At 33.6% G+C, this 18,549-nt stretch overlaps 4 protein-coding genes across 5 annotated transcripts; 2 read left to right on the forward strand and 2 right to left on the reverse strand.

Moving 5' to 3' along the window:
* Positions 1,327 to 2,070, forward strand: LOC104790083 (SKP1-like protein 14). The gene has a single exon (XM_010515782.2). The coding sequence runs from the start codon at positions 1,404 to 1,406 to the stop codon at positions 1,923 to 1,925; it is 522 nt and encodes a 173-aa protein (XP_010514084.1). The 5' UTR covers positions 1,327 to 1,403; the 3' UTR covers positions 1,926 to 2,070.
* On the forward strand, positions 11,540 to 12,255 carry LOC104790084 (SKP1-like protein 14). The gene has a single exon (XM_010515783.2). It carries the CDS (start codon positions 11,663 to 11,665, stop codon positions 12,149 to 12,151), a length of 489 nt encoding a protein of 162 aa, XP_010514085.1. The 5' UTR covers positions 11,540 to 11,662; the 3' UTR covers positions 12,152 to 12,255.
* Positions 14,297 to 15,927, reverse strand: LOC104790085 (aspartic proteinase nepenthesin-1-like). The gene has a single exon (XM_010515784.2). It carries the CDS (start codon positions 15,739 to 15,741, stop codon positions 14,350 to 14,352), a length of 1,392 nt encoding a protein of 463 aa, XP_010514086.1. The 5' UTR covers positions 15,742 to 15,927; the 3' UTR covers positions 14,297 to 14,349.
* On the reverse strand, positions 16,082 to 18,207 carry LOC104790086 (fucosyltransferase 2). 2 transcript variants are annotated; one of them, XM_010515787.2, is made up of 3 exons: positions 18,122 to 18,207; positions 17,762 to 18,036; positions 16,082 to 17,667 (listed from the first exon to the last, which is right to left on the reverse strand). In XM_010515787.2, exons 2-3 carry the CDS (start codon positions 17,946 to 17,948, stop codon positions 16,235 to 16,237), a joined length of 1,620 nt encoding a protein of 539 aa, XP_010514089.1. In that variant the 5' UTR covers positions 17,949 to 18,036; positions 18,122 to 18,207; the 3' UTR covers positions 16,082 to 16,234. The 2 variants fall into 2 exon arrangements, with proteins under 2 accessions (XP_010514089.1, XP_010514087.1); XM_010515785.2 differs by having other exon boundaries at positions 17,762 to 18,207.

Consider the following 18,549-nt stretch of genomic DNA (forward strand, 5'->3'; position numbering starts at 1 on the left):
CAATAATGGACTGATTAAGATTAGGTCTCAGTAATGTGCTGAGTTGAAATTTTGTGTTAAAGGGCTTTTTTTGCATTAAAAGAAAATACAGTATAGAGTTTACGAGGGGGGAAGGGCAACACAAGTGCCAGATAAGTAGATGAAAGAAGATCACATGAAAGTGAGGAAGAGGCGGAAGGCTAAAGTGGAGTTTGGAGAAAATTTTATTCTTTGTATTTTAATTATACATTGAAAAATACAAATTTTATATAAATTATAAAGATTTTGTTTATATTTTTTTGACAATTTTTTTCCAACAATTAGCTACAACACTATACACACTAAATTAGCTACAACACTATACACACTAAATTAGCTACAATACTATACACATATGGTCCCAATTTGTAACAAATTTATGACAAATAACCGGGTAGCTTCTTGTGAGGCTATTAGCCACAAAATTTTGTAATTTTTTTAATCTAGTTGATACTAATATTTCTGACGCAGATTGTAACAAATAGGAGTAGATAAATGTAACAATTAGTAACAACTTGCGACATATTAATTTGTCTCTAACTTGTGGCAATTTGCGATAATTTTTTTCTAAGGGGAAATTTTATGACGACAAAATAGTTACAAAACTTTTTGGTCTCAAATCTGTAACAAAATTATTTTTGCTAGAAACAAATTCTTATAAAACTACGGGTTATCACTACACAATTTTTTGTAACTATACAACAAAATTTTACTAGAGACAAATTCTTATAAGCCTTTTTTTCTAGATAGGTTAATAAATGGTGACAAAAAGAGATTTAAGTATCTGCAAAAGTCTTAAGTTATTTGTATTTAAACTAAAGAAGACTCGACTGATATGTATGTTGTTAAACAATGTTTCAAGTTTTTAAAATGTAAAATTATTAGAGAGCAAAGTAAAATTTTGTAAAATTAATTATTTAAAAACTAATAAATAGAAAATCCCACTATAATTAAAATTTACATTGAGTTATAGGTGGTCCCAGAAAAGAAAAAAAAAGTATTTTATAAATTCAATCCTATAATATAACAACAATTATTATTTTGAGTATAGCATTAGCTAATCTTTTAAAATTAAATTACAAAGTGCTCAAATAGGATAACATCTAGAGAAATCTGATCAATACTTTTATTACTATATGTGTATGTAAAATATTATTACAAAGATAAGAGCCTAATTAATTAAATTAGGATTTTGTTGTTTCTTTATTTTGTTAATTTCCTCTAGGGGGAAAAGAAAATATTACTACATCCCTAAATTCAACAATGGATTTAGATACTCACTCATTATAAATAGCGACGTTACAATTTCTTCAGCATTCTCCCAAACATCTTCTTCTACTGTGTAAACCACCAAAAAAAAAAGAGAAAGAAAAAAAAAACACACTATGTCTTCGAACAAGATTGTGTTGACAAGCTCTGATGGCGAGTCTTTCCAAGTTGAGGAACAGGTGGCGAGAAAATTGCAGATCATAGCGCACATGATCGAGGACGACTGCACCGATAAAGCAATCCCGCTTTCAAACGTCACTGGAGAGATCCTTGGATTGGTCATCGAGTATTGCAAAAGACACGTTGACGATAAAGATAGTGATTCAATTGAAGCAACGAATGATAGTGAAGCAACTGAAGCAACTGAAGCCAAGGAGGAGCTCGTGAGGACTTGGGACAAAGAGTTCATGAAATCTCTCGATCTTGAAACGATCTTCTCAGTCATTCTCGCTGCCAACTATCTCAGCATCAAGAGCCTTTTAGATCTCACGACCCAGTACGTGGCAGATTACATCAAAGACAAGACACCAGAGGAGGTTCGAAAGATCTTCAATATTGAAAACGATTTCACACCGGAAGAAGAAGAAGAGATACGAAAGGAGAACGCATGGGCTTTTGAAGATGATCCAAAACCCTAACTTTTTGTTTTCGTTTTAAAATTGTTGATTTCGACGGTCGTTTAATCTTTGTTGATGACTTTCTTAAATATTTAGTCTCAAGTATGTCTTTGATTTTATGGTTTGTGGTTGCTTTTCAATTTCATGGTGTTATTATGTTCAATAATCTGTTTACTTAGATTTTTTTTTTTTTCAGCAAATCAAAATATATTGATATCAAAAAATATTTACATGATACAAAAACATCTCAAAACAAACGTTTACCCAAATACATGAAATTATTACAATTTCAATAAAAGAGTGGGGAGTAACCATGCTATCATTAGATTTATAGGCTAATAGAAATAATTTGTTATGTTTCTCTTTCACATACTTTTTATTGGCTATCAGTTTGCTGCTGAAACTCCAAAATGCCTTTAGCATTTCTTTGATTAGTAAATGTAAATTCAAAGTTGTATGACATGAATCTGGATCTTGTATCTTCCTTGAAATCATCAGCAAGATTTCACTGTGTTCCTCTGGAAGATTCTTTGGTTTTCTTATCCATGTATATCTCTCACATGTCTCAATGAAGTAAACATGGTAGTTTTGATATTGACTATTCCTTTGGAACGTTGTGAGAAAAAGACTTCCAGTTTTGGTGATGAGATTTACCCCGAATCTTACTTTTCACTTTCCCTTCCGAAGAGAGCCTCCACATCTCTAAAACTTGTTAAAACCTTCGAGAGAACACTGCCATCTCCTAGACTCCTTGAGAAGAGTATGTCACTACCATGAGCAAGAATCGTTGGCTTCTTCGGGAATTGATGGCCTCCGTCGGAGATCCTCGCCGAGAAGAGTGTAACATATCTTTTATTGAAGCGACTAAGCCACAGTTCATTACCATCATCTTCAAACCCAATATCGGATACTCCTGGATCCCAAATCTGGGTTTGATTACCCTTACACGATTTGCATAGATTGTTGTGTGAAGGAATGAAGCATCAATGGTGGAAACGAACAGTTTCAAACTTGAAACTATGGAAGCCGCCTGGCTGGATCCATGACGAAGAGACGCCGCCAACACTTCGATTCTCTTGTCGGATCATAGTCAAAAAGGAAAACTCTCGAAGAGATAAAATAGATGCAAACACAATAATCTTCAACCAAATAGCCATAAACTATATTTGCCGATGTTATTTGAAACTAGAACTGTACAAAACAATAGTTTAGAGAAAATAAATTGTTGGAGTCTATCTTAGTTTTTTCTGTTTTGTGTTTTGCTTTGCGTTTCATTTGCTTATGTTATGTTGTTTACTGATTCAATGTTTCAGTTAGAGTCAAGTGGCTTTAGTTGGGTTAGTGGTCATAGTTGTTTCCTTTTTCCTCGTTTGAGTCAGTTCTGTCTTTGTAAGCCACTATAAAAGGCACTTGCAGTTCATTAATGAAGAATTAAGGGATTCTGGTCCAAAGTGACACAACGAGGCACATTATGCAGAGGTAGACGAGAAAGATGAAGGTTTGCTAATGGCTTGTGTGGAGCTTCTTAGAGCACAACAGAGTGATGTGTGGTTCGTGGATTCTGGGTGTTCGAATCACATGTGTGGAGATAAGGGGATATTCTCGGAGCTGGGCACAAGTTTCACTCACCATGTGAAGCTTAGTGACAACCATAAGCTGAATGTTGTTGGCAAAGGTGTGGTGAATTTTGTGTTTGGAGGAGTAACATATGTTGTAAGTGACGTTTACTATGTTCCTGAGTTAAGGAACAATTTGTTGAATGTTGGACAGTTACAAGAAAAGGGGTTGGATGTGCTATTCAAGGAAGGAATGCAGAAGACGTGTAGCATTTTCTATCCAACAAGAGAAAGATACATGAGTCCATCATGACTGCAAACAGGATGTACGTGTTGATAGCTGAAACATGTGGAAGTGAAGGTGAGGGAGAAAAATGTCAATGTCTGCAAGTTGATGTCTCTAACATAACAGAAGTGTGGCATCACCGTTATGGTCATTTAAGCTACAGCGGTCTACTCACTCAACACAACAAGAAGATGGTCATGGGCTTGCTAGAGATTCAACAAGTCAAAGCTACATGCGAAGCTTGTGTGAAAGGGAAGCATCATCGGGTGCCTTTCCCTAAACAAAGCACATGGAGAGCAACCGAAAAGCTGTAACTCATTCATTTGGACTTGTGTGGTCCGACTACTCCTCGTCAAAACAATCAGAAGAGGTACCTAATCAGTTTTATTGATGACTTCTCTAGGAAAACTTGGATCTCTTTTGCCTTAAAGAAATCAGAAGCTCTGCATCATTTCAAGTTATTCAAAGCATTTGTTGAAAAACCAAACTCGAATGTTCATAAAATGCTTAAGATTAGATCAGGTGGAGAGTACAATTCTGGAGAATTTAAGGAGTTCTGTGACAAGCATGGGATCTTGAGGCAACTGACTACTGCATACACTCCTCAATAGAATGGAGTAGCTGAAAGGAAAAATTGAACCATCATGAACATGGTGAGAACAGTTCTGCGAGAGAAAGAGATCCCACGATTGTTCTGGCCTGAAGTTGTACAATGGGCAAATCATGTTCTTAACAGATCACCTACAATGGTTGTGAAAGACAAAACTCTGGGGGAAGAATGGAGTGACAAGAAGCCATCAGTAGGGTATTTCAAGATCTTTGGTTGTGTGGGGCACATTCACATTTCAGATGTCAAGCGAGCCAAACTTGATGACAAAAGTGTGAAGTGTGTCATATTAGGCTACAGCAGTGAGTCTAAAGCTTTCCAGATGTATGATTCAGTGGAGAAAAGAATTCACATCAGTCGTGATGTTATCTTTGAAGAAGAAATGAAATGTACTTGAGAGAAAAATCATTCGGCCGAACAGGATGTTGAGCTTGAGTTGGAGAACAATGAAACTAGGGAGATGAATAAAGAAGGTGATGAAAATGAGGCAGAAGATGTAGCGAATGATGCAAAAATGTTGAAGTTAATGATCAAAACCAATTAGTTCAGCCTCAAGTTGGAGAAACTATAGTTTGTAGGCCACCAGTATGGGCTGTTGATTACACTTCGGGGGAGGAACTGTAGGATACAGAGGAAGAAATCAACATGGTGAAGGTTGACGTGTTGAATGTTGACTATCTCGCTTTTATGACTATTTCAGATCCCACACATTTCCAAAAAGCAGCTAAAAATCAAAAGTGGAGAGAGGCGATGGACACATAGATGAGTTCCATTGAGAAAAATCAGATGTGGTCTATCACCACATTACTGGATGGAGCCAAAGCAATTGGAGTTAAGTGGGTCTACAAGACCAAACTTAATGAGCTTGGAGAGGTGGCTAAGTTCGAAGCAAGGTTAGTTGTGAAAGGTTATGCTCAAGAGAATATAGTGGATTACACAAAAGTCTTTTCTCTCATAGCTTAAATGGATACTGTGAGAATGATCCTTGCTGTAGCGGCACACAAAGGATGGGGAGTTTATCAATTAGACGTTAAATCAGCATTCTTGCATGGAGAACTAGAAGAGGAGGTATATGTGGAGCAACCTCAAGGTTATGAAGTCCCAGAAAAAGAAGAAATGGTTTACAAGCTACACAAAGCTCTTTATGGATATAAATAAGCACCACAATCTATGTTAAAAAGGTTTTAGTTGTGTTGGGTTACATAGATATATAGTAGATAATAAATTATAAGATTTTAATTTCTAGATACATGGATATAAGTATTTCTTATTCCCCTTACACTTGGAGTTACATGCATGCTTTGGTTTGGGCTATGGAGTCTATCCTGACTGGGGGGTTCATTTGTCAGTGTTTTGAGACTGATTGTGCGGAGCTAGTCGTGATGGTTCAGTCTCCTAAAGATTGGCCGACCTTTTCCAATCTACTAGGATTCCGCGTGAGTCAAATAAGCGGGCAAACTGTCTTACTCGTTCTTCACATATGTTAGTTTTTGAAATTTCATTTGTAAACTCTTATCCTCCGTTTGGGCAAGGAGTCATCAAGCTCGTCCTGCAACACGAAGTCGCAACTTGCAGATGTGATGACTAAACCATTGAAGCTAGCTACTTTTCAGAATGCTAGAGCAGCATTTGGAATGATCACATTGAGTGAACTGAATAGTTAAGTTCAAGGGAGGGTCTGTTGGAGTCTATCTTAGTTTGTTCTGTTTTGTGTTTTGCTTTGCGTTTCATTTGCTTCAGTTATGTTGTTTACTAAGTCATTGTTTCAGTTAGAATCAAGTGGCTTTAGTTGGGTTAGTGGTCAAAGTTGTTTCCTATTTCCTCGTTTGAGTCAGTTATGTACTTTGTAAGACACTATAAAAAGCACTTGCAATTCATTAATGAAGTTTAAGGATTCTGGTGCAAAACTGTATTTCACATAAACAACAGGAAAGAGGGCCGATAGACGCCAGAAAAGCCGGCGCCGGCCGAAAACGATGAGGACGAAGAGGTTTTGCTAGGAATGGTAGCTGTACGCAATCGTCTAAGGCGAGAGAGAAAAAACGGTTTACTTTATATAAGTCAATGATTTCATATAAAATAATGTAGTACTGTATTTTCCATCATATATAATTATTTATGAAAATATGAGAGCATTTAATTACACTCGATGTGAGATAATATATATGATATGTCTATGTCTATGTCTACGTATACATTGAAATTATATGATAAAAGGAAAAAAATACATAAGAGTTACGACGCGACAATTGTTCTAAGTTCTACCATATAAAACGGTTATAACAGTAATTAGTAATTAGTAAAAAATGCAACCACAAAGAAAGAAAAATTCAGATGAAAAAATAATACGATAAAAAACACTCTCATAAAGGAGGTACTGCTAAAAAATCATAATAAATTGACATAACTTTGCGAGGACTATTTTGAACGATTATTAATATAATATAAATATAGATTATACAAAAAAAGATGATAAAGATGCGCTATCCTAAGTATTTGTTGAAGTGAAGGTATTGAATGAAAAGTAAAAATAGAGATATACAATTGTATAATCTTCTATATTAATAGAGAAGCATTCTTCATCAAATGTTGATGTATTGTCGCTAGAGAGCTTGAAACACATTTTAGCAAATAAACTCTATTAATTCATCTTAATTATATCTATACCATTATAAACTTAAATAAAAATTCATTAAATAAATTAAACTATTTGTAGTCATTTAATTTTAAACTATATTATACTTCTTTAAAAAACAACAAGTTAATTTCTTTTAAAAATTTAATAATTATTCATGTTTTATTAAAATAAATTTCATACAAATTTTTTTACCGCGTTAAAATTATTATTTACTTTTAAATATTTCACGAGTGAAACATATTTTTATATAAAATAAACGTAAATTTGAGTAAGATAAAAAAAAGAATTATTTCCATATTTTATTTTATACAAACTAATATCAAATCCCAAATAATAATTTTATTTGAATTGATTTATCTGCGCTATGTTCGGGTTATTACCTAGTGCATATTTAAAGCTAATTAAAACTTTTACATTACTATAATCATTTCAAAGCTTTTTTGTTAAATTAATTATTTTTAAAATTTTCTTTAAATTTGAAATAATATATGTTAAATTAAAAAGTTTATAGTATATAATAACTTTAGTTATTGAAATTCGAACTATTTAAATTCTTCATAAAATGAAAAAAAAAATATTTATCAAATCACAAATAGTTGGTAGCAAAATATCTGAGATGAGGCGAAAGTATGTATAATTAAAAAGAAATAAGTTATTAAATAAACACAACTATTTTTGAAAGACTCAACTATTACAACAAAGAGTTATGATCAAAAATATGAATAAAACATGATGAACAATACAATCATAATAGATATTTTTAAAATGATGATATATTCTAGAAAATGAAAATATAGAACTGAGATTTTTTCCAATTTTTATTATTATATAAATTTAGATTTTAGTATTTTTGTGACATCATAATTTATATCTTTTAATATTTATAAGTATTTACTCCATCATCTGTTCCTATTAAGTATAAAAGTTCTTATAAAAAATTTCAGAAAAATTCAGATGTTAGAATAAACAAAAATTATATTCTCTAAAAATCTTATTGAGCATTAAGGATAATATAAAATTTTTGGTTAACTGGCTCTAAAAGCAAATGGGTGCCCTATATGGTTATACCACACCATTACAATTGACACCAAGTCTTCTTCACAAAACATGATTTGTAACTTGATGCATATGTAGTTGACTGCACCGATTATAGGATTAGGGTGCTATTTAAATGATGAGTTTTTTAACAGATCTACCACATTACAAAACCTTTCTTTTTCTTTCTACCACATTTGTAACTCTTTTCACCCTATACCACAACCTCAAATGAAAATACAAAAATACCCTTTATCTAATATAGAAATATATAATATATATTTATTCTTCATGTTTATCTCTCTCTCACACACTCTCTCTCTCTTTTATTCTTTTGTTTTTCTTACAAATGTTTACATTCACTCCATTATCTTTTAGATCTACAAGCATAATTAATTAAAATTCTTCATAATTTATCTTTCTCAGTTACATTCGTCTCTAGACTTTATATTCTATAAGATTCGTTTGTAGACAAGTCGAAACTTATTTTTTGGATAACTATTTTGTCCATGGTATTTAATTGCTCCATGACATTATGTTTTTGGTCCATCATATTTCTTGTCTACCGTTATAATTTTGTCTATAGTACTTTGAAATCATATCTTAGCCGTCAATATTTCTTTCTTAAATTCTTATCATAGAAAAGTTACGAATTTTTTTGTTCGTGGACAAGCGTCATATCCACTTAGATCTTTTGAATTATGATTCGCTTACTTGTAACTGTGGACATTTTATTTTTACTAATACTTATGGACAAGTTACTTAAATTATGTTGGCAGACAAAAATTTGAAACAAAACAAATTTCGTAATGATGGACAATAATTATTGTACACTTGTTTATTCTTTGGTCCACAAAAAAACATAAAAATATTTAATAATTAATATTTTATTATTGGTTCCACGTCATAAAAACAATTTTGTCTCTTTAAATTTGTCACTTTCTGTAGGGATAATTTCGTCTTTTTATATGTGATAAAAGTTTATTTATGCTAGTTTTGAAAAAATGTTTTCACATGTGGTAGTTTAGAAAAGTTTTTTTAAGAAATGTGGTAGTTTCCACTAAATTCCCTTAAATGATATTGAAGTTGCATATATGCGAATGATAATTTATACTCCCTCTGTCTCAAAAAGATTGATGTTTGGAAGTTTTTACACATTTTAATAAAAAAATAATTACTAAGTTAAATATATTTTTTTCTTTGACTAAAGAGATATTATTTAATTTTAAATCAATAACAATTCAAAAAATTTAATATTTTCAATGATTACTTCTTGAAGTTTACAAAGCATCAATCTGTGACAAAAAAATATCTCAAAACATCAATCTTTATGAAACAGAGAGAGTATTTGAATAAAACGAGGATTTAACCCTTGTTTTATACATTTTTTATAGTTGAGTCAAATTTATTCCGTCTTACAACCCGTTCACAATATAACATGGAAACATTTTTTGATTTGTTACATTTGTCTTTTTTATAATATGGCACTGAATTAATGTCTAATATTGTAGACGATGTGGAACACACCTTTTTCCATTCCATTTTCTAAAAATACCTTTTCATGTTGACCATTTTTAAAACTACCCATTTTTTGGACAAAATGACCAAATTATCCTTTTTTAATGATAATAAGAATGTAAAGTCACCAAAATCAAAAAAATTTCCCGCCAAAAATGAAAAAAAATTCCCGCCAAAAAATAAAAAAAATTCCCGCCAAAAATAATTTTTTTCCCGCCAAAAATTATTTTTTTTCCTGCCAAAAAAATAAAAAAAAAATCCCGCCAAAATCGAAAAAAATTTCCCGTCAAAAATTATTTTATCCCGCCAAAATTTTGAAATGTATACATTTTAAAAACCTTGTAAACGCTTTTAAAAACCTTGTAAATTCGTTTACAAGGTGTTTAAAAACCTTACAAAAACCTTGTAAAAACGTTTACAAGGTGTTTAAAATCTTTTAAAAACCTTGTAAATGCTTTTAAAAACTTTTAAAAGCGTTTACAAGGTGTTTAAAAACCTTTTAAAAACGGTTTTTAAACACTTTTTTAAAACATTTTGAAAACATTTTAAAAACCTTATAAAAACCATATAAAAGCGTTTAAAAGGTGTTTAAAAACCCTTTTAAAAACCTTTTAAAACTCTTTTTAAAATCTCGTAAAAGCTTTTACAAGGTGTTTATAAGGTTTTTATGAGGTTTCTATCTTATAAAACCTTTTAAACACCTTGTAAATTTTTTTGGCGGGAAATTTTTTTTTTCGAAAATTTTTGTCGGGAAAATTTTTTGAAATTTTTTTGGCGGGAAAATATATCGGAAATTCTTTTGGCGGGAAAAATTTGTTTTTCTTTTTATTAAATAAAATAATCTAAGGGTAAAATGGTCATTAAAAATTAAAGGAGGGCAAAAATAAAAATAGCCAAAAAATAGGGTAGTTATGAAAAGGGGTATATCAAAAGGGGTATTTTTAACAAATTCTCTCTTATTAATAATTGAGTAAAAGATATCCATTTTTACAAATTTATTTCACACTAGATGCAGAGTTCTTTTTTATTTTATTTTAATTTTATGTATTATACGATGATTCAAAGCAATTAAAAGACAAAATCAAATAAATATGACAAATCTTAACACTATGTTCTAAATATCTATATTATTAATTGTTGAATGCACAATCTATGTTAAAAAGGTTTTAGTTGTGTTGGGTTACATAGATATATAGTAGATAATAAAGATTTTCTAGAAAAATGGATATAAGTATTTCTTATTCCCCCATACACTTGGAGTTACATGTTTTGTTTGGGTTATGGAGTCTATCCTGGCTGGCGGGTCAGTGTTTTAAGACTGATTGTGCGAAGCTAGTCGCGATGGTGTAGTCTCCTGAAGATTGGCCGGCCTTTTCCAATCTACTAGACGATATCAGTTTGCTCGGAGCTGCATTTCCCTCTTTTTCTCTTACTAGGATACCGCGTGAGTCAAATGCACGGACAGACTGCCTTGTTCGATCTTCGCGTACGTTAGTTTTTGAAATTTCATTTGTAAACTATTATCCTCCGTTTGGGCAATTAATCTTAGAGTTCTTTTCTAATTCTATGTTTGGTTGACAAAAAAAAAAGTAATTCTTATTCCAAATATATCTTTAACGAGGTTATAATATATTTTGCCTTTTAAAGTGATGGCATTAATCGTAATATCTTACAAACAATTGCTCTTAAACATGTATAGTTAAAAAATAATATAAATATATATATATATATTAGATGTATAGATATTAAGATATAACTTTGAAATTACAATATTTGTATAACATTTATATTAGAACAATGTGTGTAGTATAATTGGGGTTATATTAATTATCTTCCACCAAAAAAAAATTGGGGTTAAACGATTAAAGACCTTAAATACTTTAGGAATTTTTTATAAATAAAGATATTTTATTACCCTTTCCTTATTGCTTTGGAAATTAAAAAGGGAAAAATTATCATATTTTCTAATTCCTAAATTCAATAATTGGCCGACTCTTCTCATCAGATAAATAGAGAGACGATCATCATACCTTCTTCGATCTCTCATTCAATATCTCTGATTAAATCTCCTAAAAAAATTCTTTTTCGTTTAGCCACACAAAAGAAAAAAACAACAACATGTCTTCGAACAAGGTTGTGTTGACTAGCTCCGATGGTGTAACTTTCGAGATTGAAGAAGCGGTGGCTCGTAAATTGCAGATCATAGGGCACATGATCGACGATGACTGCGCCGATAAAGCAATCCCGCTGGCGAACGTCACTGGTAAGATCCTCGCACTGGTCATCGAGTATTGCAAGAAACACGTCGATGATAAAGATTCAACCAAGGAAGAGGAAGCCAAGGCGGAGGAGCTCAAGACTTGGGACGTAGAGTTCATGAAAAATATTGATATCGAAACAACCTTCTCAATCATTCTCGCTGCTAACTATCTCAACGTCAAAGACCTTCTCGATCTCACTTGCCAGAGCGTTGCAGATCACATCAAAGACATGTCGCCAGAGGAGATTCGAACGATCTTCAACATCGAGTGCGATTTCACACCCGAAGAAGAAGCAAATATTCGAAAGGAGAACGCGTGGGCTTTTGAACCTGAACCAAAACCCTAAACTCTTTTTTTTTGGTTTCGTTTTCTAATTGTCGATTCCGATCGATGTTTTCTATTATCTTTTGTTGATGGCTTTTAATTTGTCTTCTTTCATCGTTTTTCTCAACTGTGTGGATTGACTTGGTTTCTCTAGTTTCGATTCGTTTTACTTAATTTCATGGTGTTATGTTATCTTCGTCTCTTGTTTCTGCTAAATTCTTAGTCGGAAAACAGTAGAATACAGGCGGCGCCGCCGTTTGATAAAGACTTGGGCACCGGAAAGTTATCATGATACATGTGACATATCTAGGGTTTCTCTATTCCCTTTTACTTTTAATAAATATCGACTAGGGTAAATTCCAAGAATAATGACTTACGCAATACGAGTATTGACTAGGTTAAAATTTCTACGGCTTGGCTTATTTGAGAAAATCATTAATATAAGTTGTTGAACAAAAAAATGATTAGAATAAATTCTTAATTCAAACAGGGTATTTTATCTACACACATGATATATAAATACTAGTAATAAAATTAAGTAGAGATATTGAAAACTATATTTCAATGCTCTAGAGCTTTTGACACCTATTATTCAATCCGTCCTTGGAAGCTTCATGTTTCTTGGTCATCTCTCATTTGGCATAAAGTGGCGATCCCTAAGATTCAACAACAGCTTGGCTCAAGCTCTGTTTGAGATAGTGTGGCTCATAAGATGGGTCTATCAAATGACGTCCCTCACTCTTGGGACCAAATTCTCCTCTGGCTACATCCCCTAAGATTAATTAATTCATTTACCCTCCTTCAAGGCTAGGCAAGGAGGAACTTATAACTTGTGGAAAGAGCGTAGCCGTCGGTTTCATCAGGGTTTGTCTCTACCACATGTTACCATCTCTATGAAAATCTTGTTGGTGATGAAAAACAAACCAATTGTTCTCAACAACATGGGATCCGGATACGGTGAGGACTTGATCCATCTCTCTGGTCTTAAGATGTGGAAAGAACAACATCACAATGGGCCGATTAAGCAAGATTATTATTTTATTATAGGCCCTTTCAAGCCCAATGATATGAGCCGATTAGCTCTCATACGAGTATTCTCTACATGTTTAATATGGGTATTGTAAGTTTGGAGCTCATTCTCTTTCTTTTTCACCCATTATACTCTAGTTAAATTCAAATCGTAATGACCAAATAGGGTTTAATGACCAATACACATGTACTCTAAAGTTCTTTATATATGCGAGGTAAAATATACAATCGTGAAAGAAACAAATCTTACACACATTTTTCCTAAAACAGGATATATATACTTCCAAGTTTAAATCTATATGATATACCAATTTTATGGGTTTTGAAACATTTTGATAAAAAAATATAGGTAAGATTTTTATTTTATTTTTATAATTAAAATATAGGTAAGATTTTTATTTTATTTTTATAATTAAAATATAGGTGAGATAGTTAGGGATTAATTATGTTAATTTGTTGGGCGACGTGTTCGTATTTTCATCTTTTATAATCAAATTGCATGACGCATGGTTTTCATCTTTCTCGCTCGAGTTGCTTGGAAGTTGAGCGAACTCTTTTACTTTGCTTCCAAGGTTAATGATTATAATGATACTTCTTGTTCATTATTATCAATAATTCTCGTAGAAACATCATATCGATGTGATTTCGAATTAAGTTGTTCATGATGGGACAAGCCCTTCCAAACCATATTAGCACTCTTTTACGTTATATATCTAGAAATTACAGGATTAACAAATCTACGGTAAATGATAAAACAATTTATAAGAGATTTCAATAAGCAGAAATAGACTACTCTTTGTTATAATGTTACTATATTTAGAAGTTTTTTTTGTAGCTATTACTCAAACAAATGATGACGAACAAAAAACAAACCCCAAGGCACATGATATTTATCATTGTGGTTTCACGGACACATGGAAATTTACACATATACAATTACTTAATTTTTATTCTAGCTAGGTTAAAATAATTGTTTATCAATAAGAAGTTTAAAATAATTTTTCTTTTCTTCGCAAAGATTTATTACTTCTGTTTTTTTTCCCTTGTTTTCATATCAACACAATTAAAAAACATGATATATTCTATTTTCTCGGAGGTATTACCTACCTACTGGTGTAAAATACGGAGGCATTTAAAGTTGTCTCAAAGCATAAAAGTTTTTTTATCATAAAAGAAGAAAACAATCAAAATCTACAATTTTCCACATTCGGTAGGGACAAACGACACCGTTTCTTTCTCAAGATCATGAAGTACATTAAAATTCTGCTGCTGAACATTTCCGAAAATAGACATCCTATTAGAACTTCCCATGGCCAAACACAAAAGGCCTGTGCTCGAATCCGCCACCATGTAGTTCTCTCCGGGAAGCTCCAAATCCGCACCTTTAAAATGGAAAATTAGCTTAGGAACTGCAATATCCTTTTCAACATTAGGTAACTTGAAGCACAAGTCAAGTCCCGTAGATCCCGAGTCATCGACTGGTAGACTCATACGGGAAGTAAACTCTTCCTTCAACTCCTTAAAGGCGGACTCCTCAAGATACGTGATGGTCGTTCCCGAGTCTATGATCATGCCTCCCGTTCCATCTTCGGTTAGTTCGAAATTAGACTTTTCAACAGAAAGGCGTTTTCCTCCAACGGTGATACCTTGTAACTCAAGGTAATAGAACGAAGGCTGATTCGGATTCCGTAGCAAAGACATCGTTTTGGTTACTTCGCCATCTAAACTTGCACCTGTTTTGTTGACGATATTCGAGGCTAAAGATCCGATAAACAACGAGCTAGATGCTTCACTATCCCCAATCGAGGTTAAGCAATAAGAGAATTTAGTCTCTTTGAGCTCAGAGATAAGCGAGAGAGGTCCACGACCAAGACCTACAAGACCTGAGCCTTGTGAGAACCCGTCCCCTTCGTTCTCAACCCCACACCCGAAACCGATACCAGGAATCGAGTTCCCCTCCTCGAAAGTGAACGTTTCCGTAGCCAAGAACCCACTTGTGGATGAGTAATCTCCATAGGTATACAAATACTCACAAGCATCATTGTCTTGGTTGCAGTTTGATCGAGGCAATGCGTTGCAAAGACCAGAAGAGCACCCTACTTTCGAGTAAGAGGAAGATTTCTCCGGGTCAAAAATCGGAGTTGGTTGATCAAAACATTCCGTACACGGCTTGCATTGAGTCCATATAAGGTCACTTCCGGTATCAAAAATAGCTGAGTATTTAACCGCCGGGTTTCCAATAGATAACTCCATAAGAAACTCGCCGCTTCCTCCATGAGTAGGTGCTTTAATGTTATTAGTATCATCAGGATTAGACGCTACAGCCAAAACAGCTACAGCTCCTAACCTGTTCAATCTGTGGAAACCACGGTTAATCCCTCTTTGAATCTTTTGGATCTTGGTGAGGTTTTTACCTGAATCCACATGTTGAAGACTTAATCGAAAACCGGATCTTGGAAGGTTCTTGGGAAGAGGACGGTCGATTAATGATCTGCTTGATGATGAAAGTGATATTAAACATGAGAAAAGAATAAGAAAGAAAGGAAATAGTAAAGAAAATGATGAAGAAGAAGAAGAAACCATGGTTTCTGTGTGTGTGTGTGAGATAGAGTGGATTGATGAGAGATTAAGGGAGTGTTTATATAAGGAGTTTTTAGGACACAAAAAGAAAGAGTTACAGAACAAAGTTAGGCGTGTAAGAAGATAAACACTGATGTAACTTCCCTACTTAAAATGAGGAGAGGCTTTTTAAGAGATCCATTCAAACAAGCAAGCCCTCTTCTTTCGTCAAGTTAGTTGAGAAAACTTTTGCGTTTTTCTTTTCTCCTCATCATCTAATACTGTTGGAAAAAGTTATATAACAGATTTCTTTATTACGGGCTTGTTTTATATAAGCCCACTAAAACTACGTTTAGTGATAGTATTCAGTCAATTTTATGATTAATAAGCTTTAAACTTTAGGCTCATACTTAGTTTGAAGGCTAAGCAAAGAATTTATTAGACAAAAAGGAGTCAAACACGATGTTGATTATCTAAGTTTTGTCCATATATAAATATTCAGCTGGCTTGTTTCAAATTAAGAGTTGTCAACAAGTTTAAGTCCCCAGCTAATATCTTCACAATGTCTGACGTGCGGGACAACTTTACCGGTGTCAGTTCCTCGTTTTGCTTTGCAGTCGTAGTAAGGAGGAGCATGGAAACAAGGATCTGGCGACATAGCTCTACCACAAGGTGGATTTGTGTTGGTTTGATTCTCTTGTTTATACAGAATCCAAGCTCTTAATCCTCCAAGTCCTTGAGCTACATACCCAAATGTAGACCAAGCACTAATAACCAACTTATCAGTTAAGCTCAACAAGTACATCTCTGCCCAAGCTTTCCTGTTATGCATTAACTTCTCTGTTTGTTGATGTCCTTCATGACTTGGCTGATGTATCCCAATCACATCTCTTGTTACAGTTGGATTTTCCCAATACATTGTCTTCAAGATCTCAAAGTATCCTGTTGTTAAAGAAGTGACCAAGACAGATTTGAGTTTCAAGTCTTCTTCTGATGGCTGCTTGTGTTGTTCTTCTCCTTTGCTTAGTTTAGGTAACAAATCCTCGTTTTGAACGCACGCAATGATTTGCTTCGTGACTTGAGGAGATACGCCTGACTTCTCATCAAAGACTCTTATTTGAAGACCAATCCTCTCATCTGCTTTGGCTAAGTAAGCTTGGTAGTATCTTGTGATTAGTCCCCATACATTATTTGAAGGATGGAAAAGGTAACGACCCAAATGGTGAAACACCGTTCCTTTCTCGGGAAACATCATACCAAGCTCTTCCTCGAATGAAGGAATCAAGAAGAGAGATGGTGCAAAGAAGTTGTTTGTCCTCATGATCAACCAAGGAACATTCTTTAAAAGATTCTGATCTTCTGCGCAGAAGAACATTTTGTCCTGGTCGTTGTAATCGTGAGCTAGATGGAGATAGAGATGAGACATAGACGATACAGAGGAACTGTTAATCAGTTTCTTCTTTAGCATGTCTCCGTGGCAATGAGCTGAGTTTTGTCCAAAGCCACTGAACTGACTAGTTAAGGTGAAATCTTTAGGTAACAACCAAGTGGTATCGAGGAACGGTTCGCAGAATAAGTCCTTGAATTGCTCTCCTCCTTCAACGAGCAAGACTCTATCTGTCAACATTGCATAGAGAAAAGCAGAAGCAATACTAATAATCCGGTTTCCTAATCCACTAAACGACATCCAAACAACATACTTGCATCCTTCTGATTCCTCATCATCAGTTTGTTTCAGTTTAAGCAGTCTTTCCGCTTTGATATATGGTCTGGTTCCTGGTCCACATCGTTTATGAAGCTCTTCGTAAGCTCTAAGCTTCGAAAGTAGATGCAAAGAAGGTTTATGCGGTGAAGCTTTACGGTATTGGTAAGATTGGTATCTACTCAAGCAAGACTCTTTCTTGAATCCAGAAACAAGTAGTCCTCCAAGCAGAGACAAACCTACAGAATCTGATGGAACATTCCAAGAAAGATATAAACATTCCAATCCCAAAAGAAAACAGTAGAAGGTAAGTTAAACAACATATATATATCATTGTCTTACCCTTTTGTTCCTGATCTCTCTGCAATGTTGAATCATCTGAGGATGTCACATTTGGTTCCGGTTCCATTCGTATGATTCTGGTGGCTTCTACAAAGCCATTTCCTTGATCATATCCAAACATGGCTACGATTACTAGCAAGACAGGGATAGTAACCATGAATAAAGCTAAGATCTCTGTGATTCTCATTGCTCCCAAGAATCTGCATCTCTTTTCTTGTACTCCAAATTGTTCTTCCGGTTCTTTATCAATGGCTTTGGAAAGAGGTAATCTTCTTCTGGATGGATACATTTCTATTCAGAAACCCTAAGATCTAAACAAAAAAATGAAAATAGAAATCAAATCTGATCTCTCCCTTTTACCTTCTTCATCTGTTACATGGAAAAAGAGTAAGAGAAGAAGCAAAGATTCATCAGATTCACGTTTTACTGCAACAATACAATACAAAAAAAAAAAAAAAAAAAAAAAAAAAAAAAAAAAAAATAAACAAGGAAAAGATCTAATTTTGAATCAAATGGTCCGGATACTGCATGGATTTAACAGTTATCGTCAAATGAAACAAAGAACCCAAAACCCATCAAACGACGACGCATTCACATATGTGCGTTGTGTCATCTGGATCGAATAGCACATTATATTGTCTCGCACTATCATCACATATTCACATTACATGACTATGAGTAATGAGTAGTGTCAAAAGAAGAAGAAGAAGAAGAAGAAGAGAGAAGATGAGATTGATGAGGTGGATAACAAATGGCTAAGTAAATAAGCATTAGCATCAGCACCACCG

This window comes from Camelina sativa, chromosome 6, assembly GCF_000633955.1.
Source record: "Camelina sativa cultivar DH55 chromosome 6, Cs, whole genome shotgun sequence".
Classification (NCBI taxonomy): Eukaryota; Viridiplantae; Streptophyta; class Magnoliopsida; order Brassicales; family Brassicaceae; genus Camelina; species Camelina sativa.